General features: G+C 44.0%; 1 protein-coding gene across 1 annotated transcript in view; it reads left to right on the top strand.

Moving 5' to 3' along the window:
- Nucleotides 1–23,934, top strand: part of LOC129634366 (cytosolic carboxypeptidase 4-like) — an 88,533-nt gene that overhangs the window by 61,833 nt on the left and 2,766 nt on the right. Inside the window, exons 2-5 of the mRNA XM_055556537.1 lie at nucleotides 10,690–10,753; nucleotides 13,143–13,289; nucleotides 18,137–18,268; nucleotides 23,589–23,682. Coding sequence (XP_055412512.1) covers nucleotides 10,690–10,753; nucleotides 13,143–13,289; nucleotides 18,137–18,268; nucleotides 23,589–23,682 — 437 coding nt within the window. The remainder of the gene's footprint in view (nucleotides 1–10,689; nucleotides 10,754–13,142; nucleotides 13,290–18,136; nucleotides 18,269–23,588; nucleotides 23,683–23,934) is intronic.

Here is a 23,934-nt window from a genome sequence, read left to right on the forward strand (position 1 = left end):
GTGTGACCGAAGAACAAATTTATTTTTGGCAATATGGTTTTCTTGGGCTATGAGCTGTGTCCTATGCTCTTGGCTCATGAATTTGGAAGAGGTTCTGTCTTATTCTTTAGAGATCAAGAATTAAGATTTCATGGGCTTATTCTTTCCATCTGTGGGAACAGAGTAGCAGAGTGCAAGCACTCTATTTCTGTGATATCAGGGGTGTTACAGAAAATGGGATTGGGATGGCCTTTTTTCCCCTCTGTTCAGTAAAGTTGGGTGTAGACTTGAGAAAATTTCAGAAAGAGGCACAGGATATTTCTTTTCCCTCCACATTGTCTGGGGTGATATTGATGTTCTGTATTTATTAACACAGTTCTTGGCACATGATGCTATATCATGTCAGTCGTGTCCAACTCTTGGTGATCCCATGGACTGTAGCCCGCCAGGCTTCTCTGTCCATGGGCTTCTCCAGGCAAGAATACTAGAGTGGGTTGCCATGCCCTCCTCCGGGGGATCCTAGGGTGTGTGTATGAGTCTTGCATTGGCAGGTGGGTTCTTAACCACTAGCACCATAATAGGCATCCTGGATGTTATCACTGACTTGATGGACGTGAGTCTGAGTGAACTCTGGGAGTTGGTGATGGACAGGGAGGCCTGGCGTGCTGTGATTCATGGGGTTGCAAAGAGTCGGACACGACTGAGCGACTGAACTGAACTGATAGTAGGCAGCCTATAATTGTTTGTTCGGTTGCTGGATTCATAGAAAAGTTGATCTGTATAGCTTGTCATAAATTTGTGTAAGGATGTTCTCACTGGAATATGCTTTGAGGTAAATCCTGTCACCAAAGAGAATAGGATAGCAAGGCTCTGGCAGATTTCATATTAAGTTTCCATTTCTTTCCATTCCATTATATCCCATTCCATTCCATTTTATCCCATCCATCCCATCCCTTCCCAAGCCATTCCATTCTATTCCTTTCCACCCTATCTCTTCCCATTTTATAACATTCAGAATGTTTACTGAATACCTACTTTATGTAAGATGCCACACTAGAACCTGGGGACCCCAATGGGGAATGAGATAAAATACTTGTTCTGGAGGAGCTCAAAGTCTAAGGAGAGGGTAGGAGATTAAAAATGCTGCAAATTTTTTCTACTCCTCCAGTTGAGAGATAGAGATTAATTCCATCCACTCAAATCTGGGCTATCATCAGTAACCTGACCAGCCAATAGGATGCAGCAGAGGTGATGGTTAAACTGAGGCTAAGCCAAAGAGGCCTTGCAACGTCTACTCAGTTCTCTTGGGATGCTTGATCCGCCGTGTAAGAAGTCCAAGTTGCTTAAGACTAACATGTTGGAAAGGCCACATGAAGGCATTCTGGTTCACAGTCCACGATGAGCCCAGTCCTTCAGCCTGCCAAACAGAAGCCATCTGTGCCAAGGTATCAGACACACAAATGAAGCCATCATAGACCCTCCAGACCAGCCATTCATCTGCCAGCTGAATGCCACCCAATGACGGTAGTTAACACCCTGGGAAGTAGAAGACTCTCCCAGTTAAGCCCTGCCCAAATTCCCTGTCCACAAAATCAAGAGAGAAAATGTAAAGGCTATTGCTTTAATCCAATAGGCGTCAGGGTGGTTTGTTACCCCTGCAATAGACAACCAAAACACAGAGGCAAGAAAATGACCAGGATTTAGTTAGAATTCTAATAAAAGGAGGGGCAAGGTGGATTGTGAGAAATCAAATATTTAGAGCAAACAATTCTGTTCTTGGACGGGCTGGGCCACTGCACCATCCCACTTTAGAGGGCATTGATTATGTGGTAGTCCTTGCGAATGGCATGCCTGGCAGTTGTATGGTGCCCAACGTATGCAGACATGTGGCAGTTTTGGGTAATGAGTGCCAGGAAGGTAGGTAATGCGGAAAAACTGTAGAAAGGGAATTTGAGCTTGGAATTGAAATACACGTAGGTTTCATGGGCTAAATACAAGTAGGTCTCATGGGTTAAGTACAAGTAGGTTTCATGGGCTAAATACAAGTAGGTTTCATGCTCTTCACAAGGAGAAATAATACTCCATCAGTAGAAGCAACGTGAGCAAAACTTTGAAGGCATAGGAGCCTATGATGGGCTTGGAGCACAGTGACTGGTCCTTTGAGGCCAATATACATGGTACTGGGGTTGGGGGAGCGGATGGAGAGGAACTCCTGAAGCTGAGTGATGTGAAGGGTCTTATATCTTCATGGACAGTCAGGAGGAGGAAGGCAACAGGCAGATAAAGATTTCAAAGCAAGTGAGCAACAAATTCAGAACAGTATTTGAGAAAATTGTAGTTCAAAACCCCACAGACTGAGAAAGACACTGTTTGTTCTTTCAGCTGCCTGCCTCTACAAGAAAGCTTGGCAAATCCGTTTTTTTTTTTTTTAAATAGGAAAGTCTTAAACAACAGGGAATTACTCAATGATTCATTTAAAAGGATCATTAAAGGAAAATGGAGGCACGTCGCATCCTGCCTTCTTTAATTGCTCATTTATTATTACTGTGGGTGAGATAATGGTTTTGTGTTATTCTTCTAAATAGTGTAAAATATTTATTGGTAAATATAGCAGTGCTTATATTAATGCCAGTGGAGATTTTGTGGCATGTTTTTTCCCTCCGCTGATAGCCATAATTTTTACTTAAAGAAAAACAATATTGTGCTGATTCATTCTAGCTCAGAGCTGAGCGAGAACATTACGAACTAAGCATCTGTACGACCGCACTGTCTCTTAGTACCGGTGGAATGGCAGGATTCTCCCGGGCTGGCCGTGGTCTGTGAAATCAATTTCTTTCCTGTTTATTAACTCATGATTTGGAAGAGGACAAGCAGAGGTGTAAAAATGTTCTTTTCTCCCTCTTCGTGACAAACTACCTGATTGAAAATAGCTTTTATGAGTGAGGATGCTTACAATTTCATGTGCCTGAAAGTCTACGAAGGACAGGGAGACCTGGTGTGCTGCAGTCCTGGGCTTGCAGATCGGACACGGCCGAGCAACCGAACAACAGTGAAAGTCTACAGGTCGGTGGTTTTATAGAGTTGGTTCACAGCTTAACAATGTCACCAGTGACCCAGGGTTGTGTCCTCAGACAACGGTGCCCCAAATAGGAAATAGAGTGTTTGTCTTGTTGCTTTGTTTTTGCTTTTCATGGTTTCTCTTTTTAAATCTTGGAGGAAAATCTTTTCTGGAATCTCTCAGTCAACTTCGATTTGAGTTTCCTCACCCAGATCTGCGCTCATGGTGGTGTGGTGGTTTAGTCCCTAAATCATGTCTGACTCTTTTTGACCCCATGGACTATAGCCCACGAGACTCCTCTGTCCAAGGGATTTCCCAGGCAAGAATACTGGAGTGGGTTGCTGTTTCCTGCTGCATGGGATCCTCCCCACCCAGGGATCGAACCCAAGTCCCTTGTATTGCAGAAATTCTCATGCAGTTGCAGGCAGGTTCTTTGCCGCTGAGCCACCAGGGGAAGCCCCTATCTGGGATCATACTCACATCGCAACCAACCATAGGAAAAGGAGAAAGACAGGAGGTGAACTGTGGCCCATTCCCCAGGGAGGGGACAAGTAGAGTATGTATCTTTCATCAGCAGGCTGCTGCCCCAGGCTTGAAACAAATGGGATTTTCTGGGAAGCAATTATAGAAGAACGACTGGAGTGTGTGCAGCCAACTGTGTTGGCCACAGGTCAAACCAATTTAAGGGCGGTGATTTAGTAGATTCTGTACGCCCAGATCTATCTCCCTGCTGGAAGGTATAGCAGAAGCCTAGGAGAGAGTGCTTGTTCTCAGGGAGCATTAGTGGGCATTGAACTAAAAGCGGGCAATCTCTTAGCTGGATAAATGGATCCAATAAAATATACCGATTATCTATTATACCTCAGGACACAGGAATGCAGAAATGAGTGAGACCTAGTTCTTGTCCACAGACTCACAATTCCTTTCACCATCTGCTTCATCCTGGAAGCAGCTTCATCCCCCAAGGTTGCCACACTCGGTCATGCTTCCCTCTGAGTAAGTAGGGCTGTGACACAGGTGGAACCTTCCCCTTGATACGGCGCAGGGCCCTGTGGGGCTCCCAGGCACAAGGCCTTACTGTGTCTCCCATTTCTTTGATTACAGGAAACAGCTTTCATTTATCCTCCATGACCTTCCCTGAGTTCCAAGGGACAGATTCAAGCAGTTGTTAATGAGGGAAGGGAGGGGATGCGAGACCAGGGAGAAACAAGCAGTCAAGAGTCACCGTGGGGCAAGGCCCTGTTACCCCATCAAGGGATACACACAACAGTATCTTTGAGCTGTTTGCAGATACCGAAGAGCTTCCCAAGTGGCACTCGTGATAAAGAACCTGCCTGCCATTGCAAGAGATGTAAGAGATGCGGGTTCTATCCCTGAGTCAGCAAGATCCCCTGGAGGAGGAGATGACAACCCACTCCAGTATTCTTGCCTGGAGAATCCATGGACGGAGGAGCCTATGGACAGTGGGCTACAGGCCATAGGGTCACAGAGAGTCAAACAACTGAGTGACTTAGCACGCATGCAGATACTGAAACCCCCTCCAGGTCGGAGAAGTTAATGATTGGTGATGACAGGTGGCCCACAAGCATGTAGACCCCAGACTGGTTGGACCCGAAGGCTGCTGATGCTGACTCCTGCTTACCTCACTGTCAGCCCATCAGAAGAATGCCCATGAGCTGATCACAGCCTCCTTGAACAACGGTTATAAAAGTCCTCACTATCTTCCCAAAGTTGGGAACACATGGTTTTGAGGGCATTAGCTCGCTGTGTCCCCCTTTGCCTGGCAAAGCAGTAAATCTATCCTTTTCTACTTCACTCAAAACTTGTCTCTGAGATGTGATTCAGCACCCATGTGCAGAGAAGCTGGGCTTTCAGCATCACTCCTGCCCCACTTCTGCCCGATTTCCCAGATGTATCGCTCATAGACCTGGCTGGGTTACACACCCCGTTCCTGAATTCTTCTAGCATCCACGTTTACCTTTGTCACAGTCCTTAACCATCCTCGGTCCTAACTGTTTGCCAGCTGTTCGTCTCAGCCAGGCCTGGAGCCCTGTGAAGGCTGAATGTGTTCCCATCTGTTTGTATCCCAGCCCAGTGGCTGGAACATGCATGATTTCCAGGGAGCATTTGTGGGACGAATGCATGAATAATTGAATGAAAGGAAATTAAACATGGATCTTTTTATCCCTCTTCAATCAGTTTCCACTTTATTAGTTTTCCTCTCTCCCTTTTCTCTTTGCTCCTTTCTCATCACCCCTGTTTCCTCTCTTATTTTCCTTTTTGCTCATTATTCACAGTTAACTGATGAATCCTGCATTTATACCAAGTTACGCAATATTGCCCAGCCTTGCTTTTATGGCTTATCCCCCTCCCTCTTTTCAGAAAGAAGAGCAGTTATGGGGGTTTCTGCGGGTGGATCCAGACACATCATTCATTGCAGAGAAGGGACATTTTTTTTTTTTTTTTTTTTTTTTACCATCAGCCATCTTTGGGTCCATTTTCAAAGGGCTGGATATTTTGTGATTTATAGTAAGAAATAGATATTTGGTCTTCCTCCTGTTTCTGGCACAGAGCTCCCCAAACCCTTGGAATATCCTCAGTGATGAGAGCAATAAACTTGTCTTTTGTTAAGTTAATGGGTTGACTTTTGGACCACATCTATGAATGGAAAGCTGACTGTCAGGAGAACTGACCATGTGGTTGGAGGGTTGGGACTTTCAGTCTGACTTCCTGGCTCCCCAGGACACCCCAAATCCCCTTTACCTCCAGGGAAGGTAGAAGAGCCAGAAGTTGAATCTATAGACTATGTAAGGATAGGGGAACTACCTTGGCAGTCCAGGAGTTAAGACTCCACATTTCAAGGCAAGGGCATGGGTTCAGAACACTAAGATCCCACATACTGTTAGTGTGCCTCTCCCCCCAAAATTAAAAAAAGAAAGAAAACAGGAAACTTGAGAGATGATGTTTAGAGAGCTTCCAGGTTGGTGAACAGGTGGAGGAGCTGGGAGAGTGATGCTTCCGGAGAAGGCGTGTGAGCTCTGTGCCAGTTCCCCAGACCTTGCCCTGGGCATCTCTTACATCTGGCTGTTTCTGAGTTATACTGTTTTACAATAAACTAGCAATCCAGAAAGTGAAATGTTTCTCTGAGTTTGGGGAGAGGATTTAACAAATTAATCACACCCAAGGAGGAGGTCGGTTATGGGAATCTTTAATTTATAGCCAGTGAACTGGAAGGACAGATTAACAACCTAGATTTGTGATTGACACCCTGAATTAGAGGAGCTCACTGGAACCCCTGATTTATAACAAATATGTTGGCCAGAAGGAAGGGTCACAACCTGGACTTGCCACTGGAGTCTGAAGTGGGGGTGGGCGATCTTGTAGGACTGACCCCTCAACCTCTGGGATCTGATGTTATCTCTGGGTAGATAGTGTCAGAATGGAGATGAACTGTAGGACAACCTGATGGTGTCCAGAGTATTGTTTGTGGATGTGGTGGAACCTCTCCTACAATGGAATTGGTACCAGAACCTAAGACCAGCAAATTCCCTGGGATGATATATCAGTGGCTTCCCTGATCCTTGGTTCTTGTTCCCAGATTTTGGGAGACCAAAGGGTGGGAGAGGACAGGGAACACTGACACGGAGCACAGCTGTGCATGACATTTGTTGGAGGGGACTCAAAGAATGATGCCTTCTGTTAGCGTCCAGGGCAGCTGTGATAGGAGGCATCAGAAAAGTGATGCTGAGGCTGCCTTCTTGAGGCTCAACTCCCTGTGGAGAAGCTCCCAGAGCAAATCCAAGTCTTTTCCGTGGTAAGTGCATAAACCTCAAATGCCTAGGGAACCCCAGGTGTCTTATCACACCTGGAAAATGAGTTAAAGTTTTGGCATCTTGTCCATAATGGACCTTTTTTTTTTTTTTTTTTTGCCTTGTTTGGTGTGTAAAAGAATACCTTTACATTAGTATCTTATCAGTGTTCAGTGGTGACCTAAATGGGAAGGAAATCCAAAAAAGAGAGGATATATGTATATGGAGAAGTCAATGGCACCCCACTCCAGTACTCTTGCCTGGAAAATCTCATGGACCGAGGAGCCTGGTGGGCTGCAGTCCATGGGGTCGCTAAGAGTTGGACACGACTGAGCGACTTCACTTTCACTTTTCACTTTCATGCATTGGAGAAGGAAATGGCAACTCACTCCAGTATTCTTACCTGGAGAATCCCAGGGACAGAGGAGCCTGGTGGGCAGCCGTCTATGGGATCGCACAGAGTCAGACACGACTGAAGCGACTTAACAGCATGGCTAATTCACTGCTGTACAGCAGAAACTAACACAACATTGTAAAGCAACTATACTCCAATAAATTTAAAAAATATCTTAATTGTTGTTATTTAGCCACTAAGTCATGTCCGACTCTTTACGACCCCATGGACTATAGCCCGGTAGGCTTCTCTTTCCATGGGATTTCTCAGGTAAGAATACTGGAGTGGGTTGCTATGCCCTCCTCCAGGGGATCTTCCCAACCCAGGGATCGATCCAGTGTCTCCTGCATTGGCAGGTGGATTCTTTACCACTGAGCCACCAGGGAAGCCCATCATGTGTGAGTATTTCCTCCCATTCTGTTGACGTTTCTTTGTTGACTGTTTCCCTGGTTGTGCAAAAGCTCTTCAGTTTAATGTAGTCTCACTTGTTTATTTTAATCTCATTGCACGTGCTTTTGGTGTCTTACCAAAGAAAACGTTGCCAATACTAATGTCAGAGATTTTTTTTTTTCTCCTGTGATTTCTTCGGGAGTTTCATGATTTCAAGTCCTGGATTTAAGTCTTTGACCTATTTCGAGTTAATTTTTGTGAGTGGTGTAAGATAAGACTCCTGGCTTTATATTCAAAAGATTTGAAAGCAGTATCTGGAAGAGACATCTGCACACCCGTGTCCACTGTAGCATTTTTCATAACAGCCAAGATATGGAAGCAACCTAAGTGTCCCTCAACAGATGAATGGATAAAGAAGATGTATATACATACAGTGGAATATTATTCAGCCACGAGAAAAAGAATATCCTGCCATTTGCAGCAACACAGATGGACCTTGAAGGCATTAGGTGCAGTGAGATAAGTCAGAGAAAGATGAATACCGTGTGATACCACTGATATATGGAATCTAAAAAAGCTGAACTTGCAGCAACAGAGAGTGTAATAGAATGATGCTTACCAGGGGTCGAAGAGTGGGGGCTTTGGAGAGGTGCTATTTATGGGTGCAAACTTGCAACTTATAGGTAAAGAAGTTCTTGAGAGCTAGAAAATTAACATATTACCATGCAATGACACTGGCCCGATTGTTGGGAGCCTGGCCTGGGTTGTACTCCGGCGTTGGCATTGTGGATCACCACAGAGGTCCTGATTAAGCCCTCCCTCCCTCTGAGTCTCGGTGTTCTCTCCCGTGTAACAAGGGGAGCATGTCAAGGATTGCAAATATCCCGTAGAGCTATATCATGAGATTTGTTGTTACCCTAGGTGTCTCTTAAGAAAACAACACTTCATCCTTCTGAGTCAGCGAAGTCTTTCCATCTGAACATGTTAGTGGATTTCTGTTTCTGCTCTCTGCTCTGGGTTGAACAATAATCTAAGCCTCCTGAAATTAGCGAAGGCTTTGCTACCTTGGCCCACAAAGCCCCTTTTCATTTCCCCTTTCTGCCTGAACTATCTGTGTTTTCTTTTGCCCATTTTGCTGATGTTGCCAGTTTCTGAAGGCTAAATATGGAGATAGAGCCCCTGAGATGCTTCACTCAGTGAGTCCTTTTCAGTTATTATTTAAGGAGCAACCATGCAATGATTTCTTTTTTTAAAAATATTTATTTATTTGGCTGTGGGTCTTACTTGTGGCAGGTGGTCCTCTCTCTACTTGTGCATGGGCTTAGTTGCCCTGAGGCATGTAGGATCTTAGTTTCCAGACCAGGAATCTAATTCAAGTCCCTGGCATTGGAGGGTGAATTCTTAACCACCAGACCACCAGGGGAGTCTCCCTTCAGCCGTTCATTATTGTAGAAAGTCCTTCTCGGCAGAAGGAAGCTGCCATTCCCATGCATACCCTTGACCATGCCACCTCCCTTCTTTTGCCTTCTTTCCTTTTAAAATTTTTATTTTCTATTAGAGTATAGTTGATGTATGGGCTTCCCAGGTGGTGCTAGTGGTAAAGAACCCAACTGCCAATGTAGGAGATTTAAGAGATGTGGGTTTGATCCCTGGGCAGGGAAGATCCCCTAGAGGAGGGAATGGCAACCCGCTCCAGTATTCTTGCCTGGAGAATCCCATGGACAGAGGAACCTAGTGGGTTACAGTCCATAGAGTTGCATAGAGTCAGACATGGCTGAAGCTATTTAGCATGCATAGTTGATTTATAATGTTGTGTTAGTTTCAGGTATACGGCAAAGTGATTCAGTTACATATACACGTGCATCTATTCTTTTTCAAATTATTTTACCATTTAGGTTTATTAGAGAATATTGGGTAGAGTTCCCTGTGCTATACAGTAGGTCCTTGTTGATTACCTGTTTTATATATAGTGGTATGTACATGTCCGGAGAAGGTAATGGCACCCCACTCCAGTACTCTTGCCTGGAAAATCCCATGGGCGGAGGAGCCTGGTGGGCTGCAGTCCATGGGGTCGCTAAGAGTCGGACACGGCTGAGCGACTTCACTTTCACTTTTCACTTTCATGCATTGGAGAAGGAAATGGCAACCCACTCCAGTGTTCTTGCCTGGAGAATCCCAGGGATGGCGGAGCTTGGTGGGCTGCCGTCTATGGGGTCACACAGAGTCGGACACGACTGAGGCGACTTGGCAGCAGCAGCAGCAGCAGCATGTACATGTCAATCCCAAACTCCCAATTTATCTTCCCCCCACCCACTTTCCCCCTTTGGTAGCCATGAGTTTGTCTTCTATATCTGTGACTCTGTTTCTGTTTTGTCAATAAGTTTATTTGTGTCATTTTAAAAGATTCTACATGTAAGTGATATCATATGGTATTTGTCTTTCTCTGATATATTTCACTCAGTATGACAATCTCTAGGTCCATCCATGTTGCTACAAATGTCATTATTTCTTTATTTTTAATGATTGAGTGATATTCCATTGTATATATGTATCACATCTTCTTTGGTCTTCCCCTGTGGCTGAGTGGTAAAGAATCTGTTTGCAACGTAGGCAACTTGGGAGATGCAGGTTTGACCCCTGGGTCGGGAAAATCCCTTGGAGGAGGGCATAGCAACCCATTCCTGTATTCTTGCCTGGAGAACCCCATGGACAGAGAAGCCTGGCAGACTAAAGTCCATAGGGTCACAAAGAGTCAGACACGACCGAAGCTGCTGAGCACCCAGGCATGCACCACATCTTATTTAGCGATTCATGTGTCAATGGACATTTAGGTTGCTTCTGTGTCTTGTCTTTTATAAATAGTGCTGCAATGAACATTGGGATGCATTTATTGTTTCAAATTAGGGTTTTCATCTTTTCTGGATATATGCCCAGGAGTGGGATTTCTGGGTTTTATGGTAGTTCTACTTTTAGTTTTTTAAGAAACCTCCATACGGTTCTCCATAGTTGGCTGTACCCTCACCTTTCTTCTTAAAGGTGGCTATCTGCTTTCATTGCAGAGCTCCTCAGACCGGGAGTCCATCCTGGCCATCCTCCGGCTCCTCGGAGATCTGCTTTCCGTCGGTGAGTAGGTCATGACCTCACTCCTCCTGTGGCGGACTTGGGGCGTGCAGATGCCATGTCTCCCAGGAAACTGTGTGGCCTGGGGTTTGCTCCAAGTTTGCTGTGCGAGACAAAATCACCATAAGATGGATGTACTTTGGGCTTTTCAATCATGTCACCCACCCTACAGTGGCCCAAATTTAGGAGGCATTTAGACTCTGGGTGGCTATTCTGTGACATCTCATCTCTGGGGCCAAGGACCTCCAGCCCTCAGTGGTTTGACCTCTCGCCTCCCCCTCTTCCCTCATCATGGCCCATTTAGAGAGCCAGGTGTCGGCAGCTCTCTCACGTAAGTCAAGTGGAGACAGGAAGACAAGGCAGGAGCTAGACTTAGCAGTGTGGTCAGCCATTACATTTGGAGGGATAAGTGGACAGAAGTCACTACAGTGGCATCAACTGAGTCAACTGGGTCCCCCCTCTATCAGCTCTTTTCCACCTGAAGTTCTTGGAAAACACAGCTTCTTGAACACTTAGCTTTCTCTTCTATGAAGCCAGCCACATTGCATTAGAAAGACATATTCGTACCAAAATAGAAATGCCAGAGTGAATGTCTCTCCAAAGCCCCAGACGCTCAGGTTACAGTTTCAGAAGGAAGGGTCCACTCATACCGAGGTTTACCCTCAGGCTGTGCTGCACTCCAGTGACAGGGTGACATCTCTTCTTCTGCATCAGGTACTCTCTGGAGGTGAAGCCCATTTGTTCTCTGGGATAGTTCTGACTTCGGTTTGTCCAGTGGTGTCTGGAACTCTTAGAATGAAACCACAGAGTTCTCTTTCTGAAATAGGTACTGATTATTGCCCCTTTAGTAGAGGATGAAAAATTAGAGAGTCTTCTTTGATTATAATCTCCCACCCTGTTGACCACCTTGGTTCAAGAGCGTAGAGAATCACGTGAGTGCCCTTCCAAGTTGAAACATAACTACTGCCTTTGGGCTTATCCTGGGGTAATATGGGGGAGGTCCCTCTTTAAAACTACTCTAAGGTAGAAAGACCAGCATATTTTACCTTAGTCCAGACCTTCTTTAAACTCCCTAGATATATGATTAGGTGTTTGTTTCTCAAAGGATTACTCTGCTTGTTTCCATATGTCCCTCACATCAGTTACTGAAGGCCAGCACAAAATAATCATTAACACCACTCATGAAATTATTCTAGATAAGCTATCAAACTAAACCTTCTTATATTAAGAGATGATTTAAACCTAATAGCTGAGGGATACTGATATTCTCACTTTAATCAAGTATATGATTATCAGTTCAGTTCAGTTGCTCAGATGTGTCCGACTCTTTGCGACCCCATGAACTGCAGCATGCCAGGCCTCCCTGTCCATCACCAACTCCCGGAGTCCACCCAAGCCCATGTCCATTGTGTCGGCGATGCCATCCAACCATCTCATGCCCTGTTGTCCCCTTCTCCTCCTGCCCTCAATCTTTCCCAGCATCAGGGTCTTTTCAAATGAGTCAGCTCTCCGCATCAGGTGGCCTAAGTATTGGAGTTTCAGCTTCAACATCAGTCCCTCCAATGAACACCCAGGACTGATCTCCTTTAGGATGGACTGGTTGGATCTCCTTGCAGTCCAAGGGACTTTCAAGAGTCTTTTCCAACACCACAGTTCAAAAGCATCAATTCTTTGGTGCTCAGCTTTCTTTATAGTCCAACTCTCACATCCATACATGACTACTGGAAAAACCATAGCCTTGATTAGATGGATCTTTGTTGGCAAAGTAATGTCTCTGCTTTTTAATATGCTGTCTAGGTTGGTCATAACTTTATACATCGGCCTACATGCATATTTCTTTACATGTGATATGGGGCTTCCCAGGTGGCTCAGTGGTAAACAATCTGTCTGCAAATACAGGAGACGCAAGAGACGTGAATTTGATTCCTGGGTCGGGAAGATGCTCTGGAGAAGGAAATGGCAACCCACTCCAGTATTCTTGCATGGAGAATTCCCACAGGCAGAGGAGCCTCGCGGGCTCTTCCATGAGGTCACAAAGAGTTGGGACACAACTTAGTGACTAAACAACATCAACAAATACGTGCAACACAAGTACCCACATACACTGAGACTTCATAGAGTCTTAGGAAAGTCGAGTTTAGGCTCCATTTATTATACCTGCTGCAAGTTCTCAAATATTTCATTATTTCTCCATTTCTCACCCGTCACCCCTACCCCTGGCCCCTTACCTAATAGCACAACTTTACACAAGATGCTTCGTGAACTCCACACTTACTGTTTCTGAGATGAGATGAATCAACGCTTGCTCAGTCTAGCTGTGAGATCTGCTTCCTGCTCCAAGGACAGGAAGGTAGTTATGTGAGACTCAGGGCCCCTCTGCTCGCCCCCTCAGGCACAGACCGGAGGATCTGCTACATGATCAGCAAGGGTGGGAGTGAAGCCCTTCTGCGGACCCTGGTGGACACGGCCAGGACGGCCTCTCCGGACTACGTCATCCTCCTGCCGCTCTTCCGGCTGCTGGCCAAAGTTGGCCTCCGAGGTACCCACGCCCCCAGACCCAAGGATGGCTGGAAGGGTATCTGGGGATGTTATCATGGGAATGATCTGGGGAGCTTTTATGGGAGAACAGAGAGGAAGCAGTTCTAGATGCCTCGGCGATGATGGCAGGACCTGCCCCGCAGGCGAGCACATCCCAGGTACCTGGGGGCTCAGGACCGGACCCAGAGCAGGAGTGGACTACCTGGGGCATGAGACATGTGGAGGACGGAGGGGAGATATTCCAAGGAGGTTTTCAATCACTTTATTTTTAAACTTTCTTTATTTATTTTTGGCTGCACTGGGTCTTTGTGCTGTGCAGGTTTTCTTTCTCTAGTTGCAGCAAGAGGGGGCTATTCTGCAGTTACAGTACATGGGCTTCTCATTGCGGTGGCTTTTCTTGTTGCAGAGCGTGGGCTCTAGGTACTTGGGCTCAGTAGTTGTGGTGCATGGGCTTAGTTGCTCCATGGTATGTGGAATCTTCCTAGAGCAGGGATCAAACCCATGTCTCTCACATTGGCAGGTGGATTCTTAACCACTGGACCACCAAAGAAGCCCTCCCTAAATCCTCATTGTGTTTAGGGCATACTCAAATATGTACGACCTTACTTAAGTAATTAAGTCTGCAGAGACTGTTTCCAAATAATGTAACATTCTGAGGTTCCAGGCAGACATGACTTTTGGGGAGCCAGTTTTTTTTTTCATTAAATTTTTTAAAAATCATTTGTTAAGTTTATTAAGGACTTCCCTGGTGCCTCAGAGAGTAAAGAATCTGCCTGCAATCCAGGATATTGGTGTTCAATCCCTGGGTTGAGAAGATCCCCTGAAGAAGGAAATGGCAACCTGTTCCAGTATTCTTGCCTAGAGAATTCCATAGACAGAGGAACCTGGTGGGCTACAGTCCATGGGGTAGTTGGACATGACTAAGCCATCTCTTAAAACAATTTTTTATTAGAATATAGTTGCTTTACAATGTTGTGTTAGTTTCTGCTCTGTGGCAAAGTGAATTAGCTATATGTATACATATATCGCCTCTTTTTTGGCTTACCTTCTCATTTAGGTCACCACAGAGCATTGAGTAGAGTTCCCTATGCTGTACAGTAGGTTCTCATTTTAATCTATTTTATACCTAGCATCGATAGCATATATACATTAATCCCAATCTCCCAATTCATCCCACCCCTCCTTTCCTGGAAGGACAGTTTTCAACTCACTAGTGATATAGTGTATAGTGTTAGTCGCTCAGTAGTGCCCAACTCTTTGTGACCCCATGGACTGCAGCCCACCAGGGTCCTCTGTCTATGGGATTTTCCAGGCAAGGATACTAAAGTGGTTTTCCATTTCTTCCTCCAGGGGATCTTCCCAACCCAGGGACTGAACCTGGGTCTCCTGTACTGCAGACAGATTCTTTACCAACTGAGCTACTAGAGAGACCTAAATAAGTCATGTAGAAGTGGTGCTTCCCTGGTTGAAGAGAAGATGGGGGTTTAGAAGTCTTTCCACTTACGCTCCACATCCGTTTCTCTTTTCACATGGAAGACCCTGAAACACCTCCCTAAAATCCTAGGACCCTTTGGAGCACAGTTGAAAAAGCCTGGGTACCCAGGCTGCATGTAAATGTTACAAATTAGTCATAACAGTTAAGCTCTAATTGTGTGCAGTCTTAGACCACAGGGCTTCCCTGGTGGCTCAGATGGTAAAGAATATGCCTGCAATGCAGGAGACGGCTTCCATCTGTGGGTCGGGAAGATCCCCTGGAGAAGGGAATGGCTACCCACTCCAGTATTCTCGCCTAGAGAATTCCATGGACGGAGGAGCCTGGCGGGCTACAGTCTGTGGGGTCACAAAGAGTCAGACACGACTGAGCAACTAACACTAACCCTTTACGAAGACCACAATCAAGAAGCGCAGTTCCTCTGCATGTTGTGAAGGCAACAGCCGCTGAGGGCACAGGGCTCTGGGGGTACTCCTTCCTTTCAACGCTTCGAACTCTGCTTTGAGTCCCTTCAACATTTCGCAAACAATGACTGAGACCCAGGCATCAGCCAGCACCTGCAGGGTTACGTTCCAGACAAAACACATAGAAATCACCCACTGATCACTCAGCAGATACTGACTGCGCATCTCGCAGGGCTGTGCACTGTTCTAGGCCCATGGGAATGCCACTGTCACCAAGACAGATAAGGGGGTCTGCTCTTGTGGGAATTACATTCAAGTGGGCAAGGGCAGGAAGTACATAACTAGCTAGATAATAGCAGATGGTGATAATTAACTAGGTAGTAACTGGAAAGAAAAGAAAGGGTGATGTTCTTCTAAGATGGTGTAGACAGAGAGAGATGACATTTGAGCCTAATCTTGAAGGATGAGAAGAAGTCAATGAAACCAAGAGTGGGCTAAGTGAACTCCAGGAAGACAGAAGAAACATGATATACACCCTAAATAGCAGAGGCTGGGGACTCAGACGGGTTTTAGGCTTGAAAGTGAACGTGTTAGTCGTTAGTTGGGTCTGGCTCTTGTCACCCTGTGGGCTGTAGCCCACCAGGTTCCTCTGTTCATGGAATCCTCCAGGAAAGAATACTGGAGTGAGTTGCCACTCTCTTCTCCTGGGAATCTTTCCGATCCAGGGATTGAACCCTCTCCTGCATTTGAAGTGGATTCTTTACCATCTAAGCCACCAGGGAAGCCCTGGCTTGATGGTTATTAGCAGTGTGACCTTGGGCAAGTTGCCATTGGGCTCTCATCGACAAAATGGGTCTCAGTATATAATTCCTGGGTCACTCGCTGTAAGGATTAAACAAGGTTATATGTCACCTGCTTAGCATGTAGGGTCAGAGGCTTGACAAATAAGAGTCATGTAGGTTTTATAGGAGAAAGAAATGAACCAGGGAAGTGATTTTCAAGGTATAGACCCCAATATTACCATTGCCATAGTTACATCACCACACCTTCAGCCACCAAAGACTGTAATCCTAGATGTTAGCATTCAAGCTGTCAGGGGCTGAGCTGAACAGAACAGCAATAAGATTGGCTGCTCATGAATGGATATCTTTCTTTTCTGATAAAGGGAATGGGTCATATGAGTTCAGTCAGTCTCTTTGCTGGTGTCCTTTGGTCCAGAGATAAATATTGGTAATTGAGGTTTAGGTTGTTACCTGTTTTACTCATTTCTACCTGTGATGAATCTGATAGTGACTGTGTTCTTGCTAACATAAACATGACTTGGGCATTGCACTTTGGAAAGGACAGAGATAAATGTGACAGGTGGCATAGTCATTTGTTATCCTGTGAAAACCAAGCGCATAGAATAAAAAGTACTTTCTATTTATTTCTTATGCTTATTCACTATTATTAGAATAATAATGACTCATCCACAAGTCTGAATATCAGGTTTATTTTGATCAATATTTTCAAGAAATCTGGGAAGAAAATTTTATTTTCTGAAATTATGTTTTCACCTTTTATTTTTTTCTTTCTTTTTTTTAATTTTATTTTATTTTTAAACTTTACATAATTGTATTAGTTTTGCCAAATATCAAAATGAATCCGCCACAGGTACACATGAGTTCCCCATCCTGAACCCTCCTCCCTCCTCCCTCCCCATTCCATCCCTCTGGGTCGTCCCAGTGCACCAGCCCCAAGCATCCAGTATCCTGCATCGAACCTGGACTGGTAACTCGTTTCATACATGATATTTTACATGTTTCAATGCCATTCTCCCAAATCTTCCCACCCTCTCCCTCTCCCACAGAGTCCATAAGACTGTTCTATACATCAGTGTCTCTTTTGCTGTCTCGTACACAGGGTTATTGTTACCATCTTTCTAAATTCCATATATATGCGTTAGTATATTGTATCGGTGTTTTTCTTTCTGGCTTACTTCACTCTGTATAATAGGCTCCAGTTTCATCCACCTTTTATTTTAAAGTCCTCTATCATATAGAATGATGACCTCTTATATACCTATCACTCAGATCAAACCATTGTTAACATTTTATCATATTTCCTTAATCTATTTATGTTTGTTTGAAATATTCTAAGGAAAATTAGAGATAGCATTTTACTCCTACATACTTCTGAGTGAATTTTTTGAAGAGAGACATTTTCTTATATAATCATAATACCATAATCACAAATCTAGCAAATTAACAAGACATGCATATTTATATTCATTCTAGTTTCTCTAAAATGTTCTCAGTGTGCCTTTTGCAGACATGCTCAGGGAAGGATCCAATCAAGGTCCACACACTACATTTGAATTTATGTAACTTGTTGTTTAGTTGCTAAGTTGTGTCTGACTCTTTGCAACTCACTGGACTGTAGCCTGACAGGCTCCTTTGTCTATGGGGATTCTCCAGGCAATAATACTGGAGTGGGTTGCCATTTCCTTCTCCAGGGAATCTTCCCAACCTGGGGCTCAAACCCACATCTCCTGCAATGCAGGCAGATTCTTCACCACTGAGCCACCAGGGAAGCCCAAGTTATGTCGCTTAAGTATCCTTGATTCTAAAACTGTTTTAGAGAAATAAATTTATACCCAACTAACATCTAGCTCATGTTTGAGAACAACCAGAAGCATTCTTACATACAGGGGATAAGAGTCATACAACCCACAGGCTTCATGTAAATAATACTTGAAGCATGATGGACTGTATGAGTACCCTTGATGGACTCTTTGGAGCCATCTGGTTCTAATGGAGACATATTTATTAGCATTTTCTACTAGATCTACAAAGTCTCATTGCCATGACAATCCTCTTCCCTCCACCATCTTTGCTGTCCTCTCCCCCACGTAGTATACAACTGTCAGAATTAATGTGCAACACAACTAAGATGGATTGATATGTTTCACAGATAAAAAGTTTGGACAGAAGGCACTGGAATTGGAAGCACTTGATGTGACATTGATTCTGGCCAGGAAAAACCTGTGCCACAGCCAGAACCTCCTCCACTGTCTCTGGGCTCTGCGTGTGTTCGCCTCTAGTGGTAAGCAACTCAACTGTGGCTCTCTGGAGGGCTTCCAGATCTGGACTGGAGCACCTGGAAACCATTTGGGAGCATGGTCGGAAGGAGGGCTTGGGTGGAGGACAGATGTAATCCCAATAAGATAAACCATGAGGAGCCTCACATTCTAGAGACTGTAGAGGTGAGAAGTTATTTCTTTGTCTCCTCCTCAGCTGTGGAAAACTGTTTTTTTCCTTTTATTTATTTTTAATTGAAGGATAATTGCTTTACAGTATTGTGTTGGTTTCTGCCAAACATCAGCGTGAATCAGTCATAGGTATACAATATGTCCCCTCCCTCTTGAACCTCCCTCCCACCTCCCTCCCCATCCCACCCCTCGAGGCTGTTTCAGAGCCCTGGTTTGAGTTCCCTGAGACATACAGCAAATTCCCATTGGCTATCTATTTTACATATGACGATGTTTGTTTCTATGTTACTCTCTCCGTACATACCACCCTCTCCTCCCCCCGTACCCGCCACCCCGTGTCCATAAATGTGTTCTCTATGTCAATGTCCATGGAGAACTCTTGAATCAGTTCTTGAAATGAGAGGGCCATAATGTTTTCCCTTGGGAGCTACTTGTTTTAGCACTCTACATCTCTCTGTCAGTACTACAAGGTGAAAAAAGCCTATTCCAGGGGAAAGCAGACTTTATTGAGTCCTTATATCCAAGGCACAGTGCAATGTGTTACAGCTGTCAAGAGCAGCCCTCACATCACAAATCTCTCCGCTGGGTCCCTGAAGTCACGCATGCATCATGACATCCTTTACCCAAGTTTATCTCCCAGTGTGTCTTAAAATGGTCCTTCAGGTAATTTGATATATCATAGTAGAAGTGTTGATGTTATTTGCCATCTCCTAATTTGGATTATCTCTGAGTACTGTTAACAATCCTGTATGTAGACTTAGCGTTTGATAGCTAAGAAGAAGAAAAGGAAGCTTAGGAGAGTGAAGAAATTGCTTGAGTTCATACAGATAAGTCATGAGGGCTGAGTTTCTAACTGCAAAAGTCATGTTTATTCTACTCTCCACACAGAGACAGTTCTTATTAATAGATTATATTCTGTACCACCTATTTCAATATAATGAACATAGATTTTATTTCTCTTTTCTAAGCTCCTTTCCTGCAGAAAGAAAGTGGCAATTATTTAGATATAATACTCTCTAGAGGAAAGAGCATGAGCTTAGAGCCAAGAAGACCTGAGCTTGACTCTGATTTCAGTTCTTAAGAATCATATGACATGGGCACTTAACTTGTTTAACCTCAGTTTCTTCCTTTGTAAAGTCAGAGTTGTAATAAGACCTCATAGACTTGGTGGATGGGTGAGTAAGATCATGTTCGCAGGTAAGGTCATCACATAACAGTTGCTAAGTAAGTGTTTTGCTTCTCTGCTTTCCTCTTTTCCCTCAGTCCTGTGAGATAATAGGAAGCACGCCCATACAGGGAATTAATAGGTGACCTTTTCTGTAACTAGCCTCAGAACTACCAAAATAGTAGGGACATATTTTATTGGTTAATTTCATGAATAAGCGTGGTGTGTGCATGTGTGTACTTGTGTGCGCTCAGTCACTCAGTTATGTCCGACTCTTTGGACTGTGACCCACCAGGCTCCTCTGTCCATGGAATTCTCCAGGCAAGAATACCAGAGTGCATTGCTATTTCCTACTCCAGAAGATCTTCCTGATCCAGGGATTGAACCCTCATCTTACCACTGAAACACCTTGGAAGTGAATAAGCATGGAGGGCCCATCAAAAGACAATATTTCTAGGTAAAAATGAGATAGATGCTTGACTCCATGTTCACAGACAGAATCTCCATTCACACTCATATATATTGACCAGATAATCAGACAATATTTCAGAGAGGTTAAAAGAATATGTCCAAATCAATTTCTAAAAAAAGGAAATTCTATGTGAGAGGCCGTGGCTTTGCATAAAGGACAACTCTTGAGTTGGCAGAAGGTATGCCATTCCCATTTTGAGCTTGCCAGAAGCATGAGATTTGAGATATCTTATTTCAGTTTTGTAGCAGGGGTTCCCGACCTCTGGGATCTAACGCCTGATGATCTGAGGTGGAGCTGATGTAATAATAATAGAAATAAAGGGCACAATAAATGTAATGCACTTGAATCATCCCCAAACCATCCCCCACTCCAGTCTGTAGAAAAATTATCTCCCACAAAATTGGTACCTGGTGCTGAAAAGTTTGGGGACCACTGTTGTAAAGAATAGTTAAACTGAATAGCCTACTCTCATTATATACATTGATTATAGAGATCTTGAAGAATTCCTTCAGCAGGGAGCTCTGAAAAATGCAGAGATTTGCCTATGAATATGAAGAAGTTGCCATTTGTCTCCTATTCCAAGGCAACATTTATTGTACAAACTATTTCATAAGATATTTAAAAAATATATGATCAGTCTCTACACATTAACTTTACTGATGAGAGGCAAGCAGAGTTCATGAAGCCCATGGATTGCTGTCTCTTGGGTGAATTGTTAGCCACTATCAAATGTTCCAGCAAGTTTTCTAAACAGTTCCTATCTGCAAAAGAAGTTGGCTGGAACCAGAATGGCTCTCTGACAGCCAGCAAACCCTTCACCAGCTTTCACTTGGCCAATGGGGATGTTTACAGACCTGCCAGAGGTCTAACCTTGGGCAGTCATCCAGCATGGAAGAAATTAGTGAGGATTTTTTATTGTTATTCTCTCTCAATTCCAAGTTGAAAGCCTTCCATGCTAGAATTCACACTCTTAAAACTATTTCTTCCCTAACGTACTTAATACTAGAGTTTTGCTGAATTATTTGCCAGGAGTTTACTCCAGCATGTTTTCCCAACTTAGAAGTAAAGACTGGGTAGCCATGGGAGCGGAAGATTGATGGACAGAACTTGGATGCCAAATTCTTGAATTTTGATCCAGGCAGACTGCCTGTACTAGCCTCAGGAGGAATGGATGCATAGGGGATGTTCCAGGAATACACACTTCTCGTGGTAACTAAGACATCAGCCTCAGTCTCTCTCTGGTGGACTGAACTGGGATGAACTATATTAGAGACTCCAGTTTTCCATTTTTTATCCTTTACTGAGGCTTGGAGCAAGCCAGGATAAGCTTCCCTTGATTCTCTCTCTTTGCTTCTCCATGACCCCCTTGCTACCATTCATATTTCCTGGAACAAAGCTGGCCCAAAGCACAAGGCATTCCTAGGTCTCTGTTTTAGTATGTTACTGAAAATGGGGTCCAGCTGCTTGCCACTCAAAAGTCATTAAAGAGACCAGGTTGGGGGAAAGGAAAGTTTGCTTTATTTTGGATGCTGGCAACCAGATGGGGAGGGTAGATGCCAGTCCAACGATCGACTCCGTGCCCTCCTCCACACCTCCAACCCCAACAATCAGGGGTCAAGAGTTTTTATAGGCTGAGGGAGGGGACTACATGCAGAAACAGCATGGTCGGCTCTAACAGCCACCTTGAAACTGGTTATCAGTGGCCCCACCAGGGTCATCTTGATGGTTTTAAGTACAGTTACTCTTTAGTTCCAGGTTCAGTTTGTTTCCATTTCTTTGAGGCCAACTCTGGGAATTATGGCAGCTTATGTCATGGCTACAGTCTGCTCATCATGTACTTAACTTCTTCCACCTGGTGGGAATTTCAGTATCTACAAGACAGCTTACAGGATATGACTCAGTATATTATCACTAGCTCTTATGAAGGAACAAAAAGTCTTTGACTTTGCTTATTGACTGAACGATTTATATTTGGTTTCCTTTGATAGCTTTACTTTGCTTCTACATTTTCTCACTTTTCTGATTAAATTTTTTATTTGGTTAAAGTTTTTCCATAGACAGAATCTTGCTCTGTTTCACTACAATAGTGCAGCAAAGGAAAAAAAAAAAAAAGTCACAGCTTGGAAGATAACCTTCTTTCCTTCTCCTAATTGAACATTTTGCCTCCAGCCAAACTGATTCCATTTTGTATCCTGTGGATTCCTCTTATTTTTTGATGTGACCAGAGCTCTTCCTAAAGTGAGCCGAGTGGAGTGGGGTGCTGGGGATATTGTGGAGAAGCTGGAGCATCATTGGAGATGAGAGTGGCATCCAGAGGTTTTGTATCCAAAATACTTACCTGAAGCTTCCAGGTTAACCAGATACCCCTTTGAGTCTCTTTCTGTTATTCAGATCTCTCACTATGTTTCTCTAACCATCCATGTGGACAAAAAGGCAAAGATTTCTGGTAATTACCTCTGAGCAAGACCAACTAATGGATAGAAGCATAGTCAAGCCATAGCCTCAGTGTTGGGAGATCCAAATGCAAAAGTAGGAGAACTTGGATTTGGCATGGAAGAGAAAGGGTGTTATCTTTTTTATTAAGTTGTTCCTTAAAGTTTTAAATAAGTGAATCCAAGTTGTACTCACTCTTAACCCATCCACTTGTGACTTTTCTTCATTGTAAATTCTCCAAATAGTAAAATGTATCCAAGAAAGTGTTTCTTAAGATGCTGGCTGTGTGTGTGTGTGCACACGCATGTGTGAATGTCATTTTGTCTGTGTGTGCATGCATATATGTATGCATGCATGTATGTATCATCTGGGAAGTTGGTAGTGGGTGAAACAGCTTGATCTGAAGTTGCCAGAAAGCCAAAGTTCTACTTAAAGAGAAATCTTCTGCTCAGCAATTACCTTGACTATTCTAATTAAAAATACAATGGATTCCACATATATGCATTAATACACAATATTTGCTTTTTCTCATTTTGACTTACTTCAGTCTGGATACCAAGGAGGAAAAGGGGGTGGGATGGATTGGGAGATTTGGATGGGCATATATACACTACTATGTATAAGACAGATAACTAGTGAAAAGTGACAGTACGGCACAGGGAACTCTACTCAGTACTCTGGGATAACCTAGATGGGAAGGAAATCCAAGGAAGAGGGGATATATGTATACATGTGGCTGATTCACTTTGCTGTACGGTAGAAACCAACACAACATTGTAAAGTGACTATACCGCCCGCCACCCGAATACAATGGTGTAGGGCAATGGGCCACCGGAAAATGAAAAACGTAATTTCATGGCTTGGTCCCCCTTTGAGAAAAAGATAGGATGGGAAGATAATGAGTGCTTTTCAGGTATCTTTAACTTCCAAGCCAGGGATGAAAGACCATAGACTTTCTCTACTTCTAAGTTGCCTTTGGCAGGAAAGGTAATGGACCTCATCTTTCTTTTAGGCTCAGTCTGTGATGCTGAAAATAATGCTTGTTCAGATGGGTCAATAACTAGTGTGCTTTTGTTTTTCTCAGTCACTACAGGAGCCATGTTGGGAATTAATGGAGCAATGGAACTGCTTCTCAAGGTCATCACCCCTTACACCCAGCAGCGCACCCAAGTAATCAGGTACTGAGCACTTTTTAGTACTTTTTCCCCCTTTGAGTAGATACAGAGATGGGGATGGTCCCAAAGATATTCTCATGGTGATTGGTTGACATAGCTACGATGTCCGCCTTAGATATGGTACAGTGACCTTATCCTGTGTCAACTCCCATCCACCCATGCACCACTTCCTCTGAATGTTACAACAAATCTGAATAGATATGATATAATGGGTATAGCACCATCCTCATTCTCAGATGAGGAAACTTAAACGTG

The sequence above is a fragment of the Bubalus kerabau genome, chromosome 19 (assembly GCF_029407905.1).
Source record: "Bubalus kerabau isolate K-KA32 ecotype Philippines breed swamp buffalo chromosome 19, PCC_UOA_SB_1v2, whole genome shotgun sequence".
NCBI lineage: Eukaryota > Metazoa > Chordata > Mammalia > Artiodactyla > Bovidae > Bubalus > Bubalus kerabau.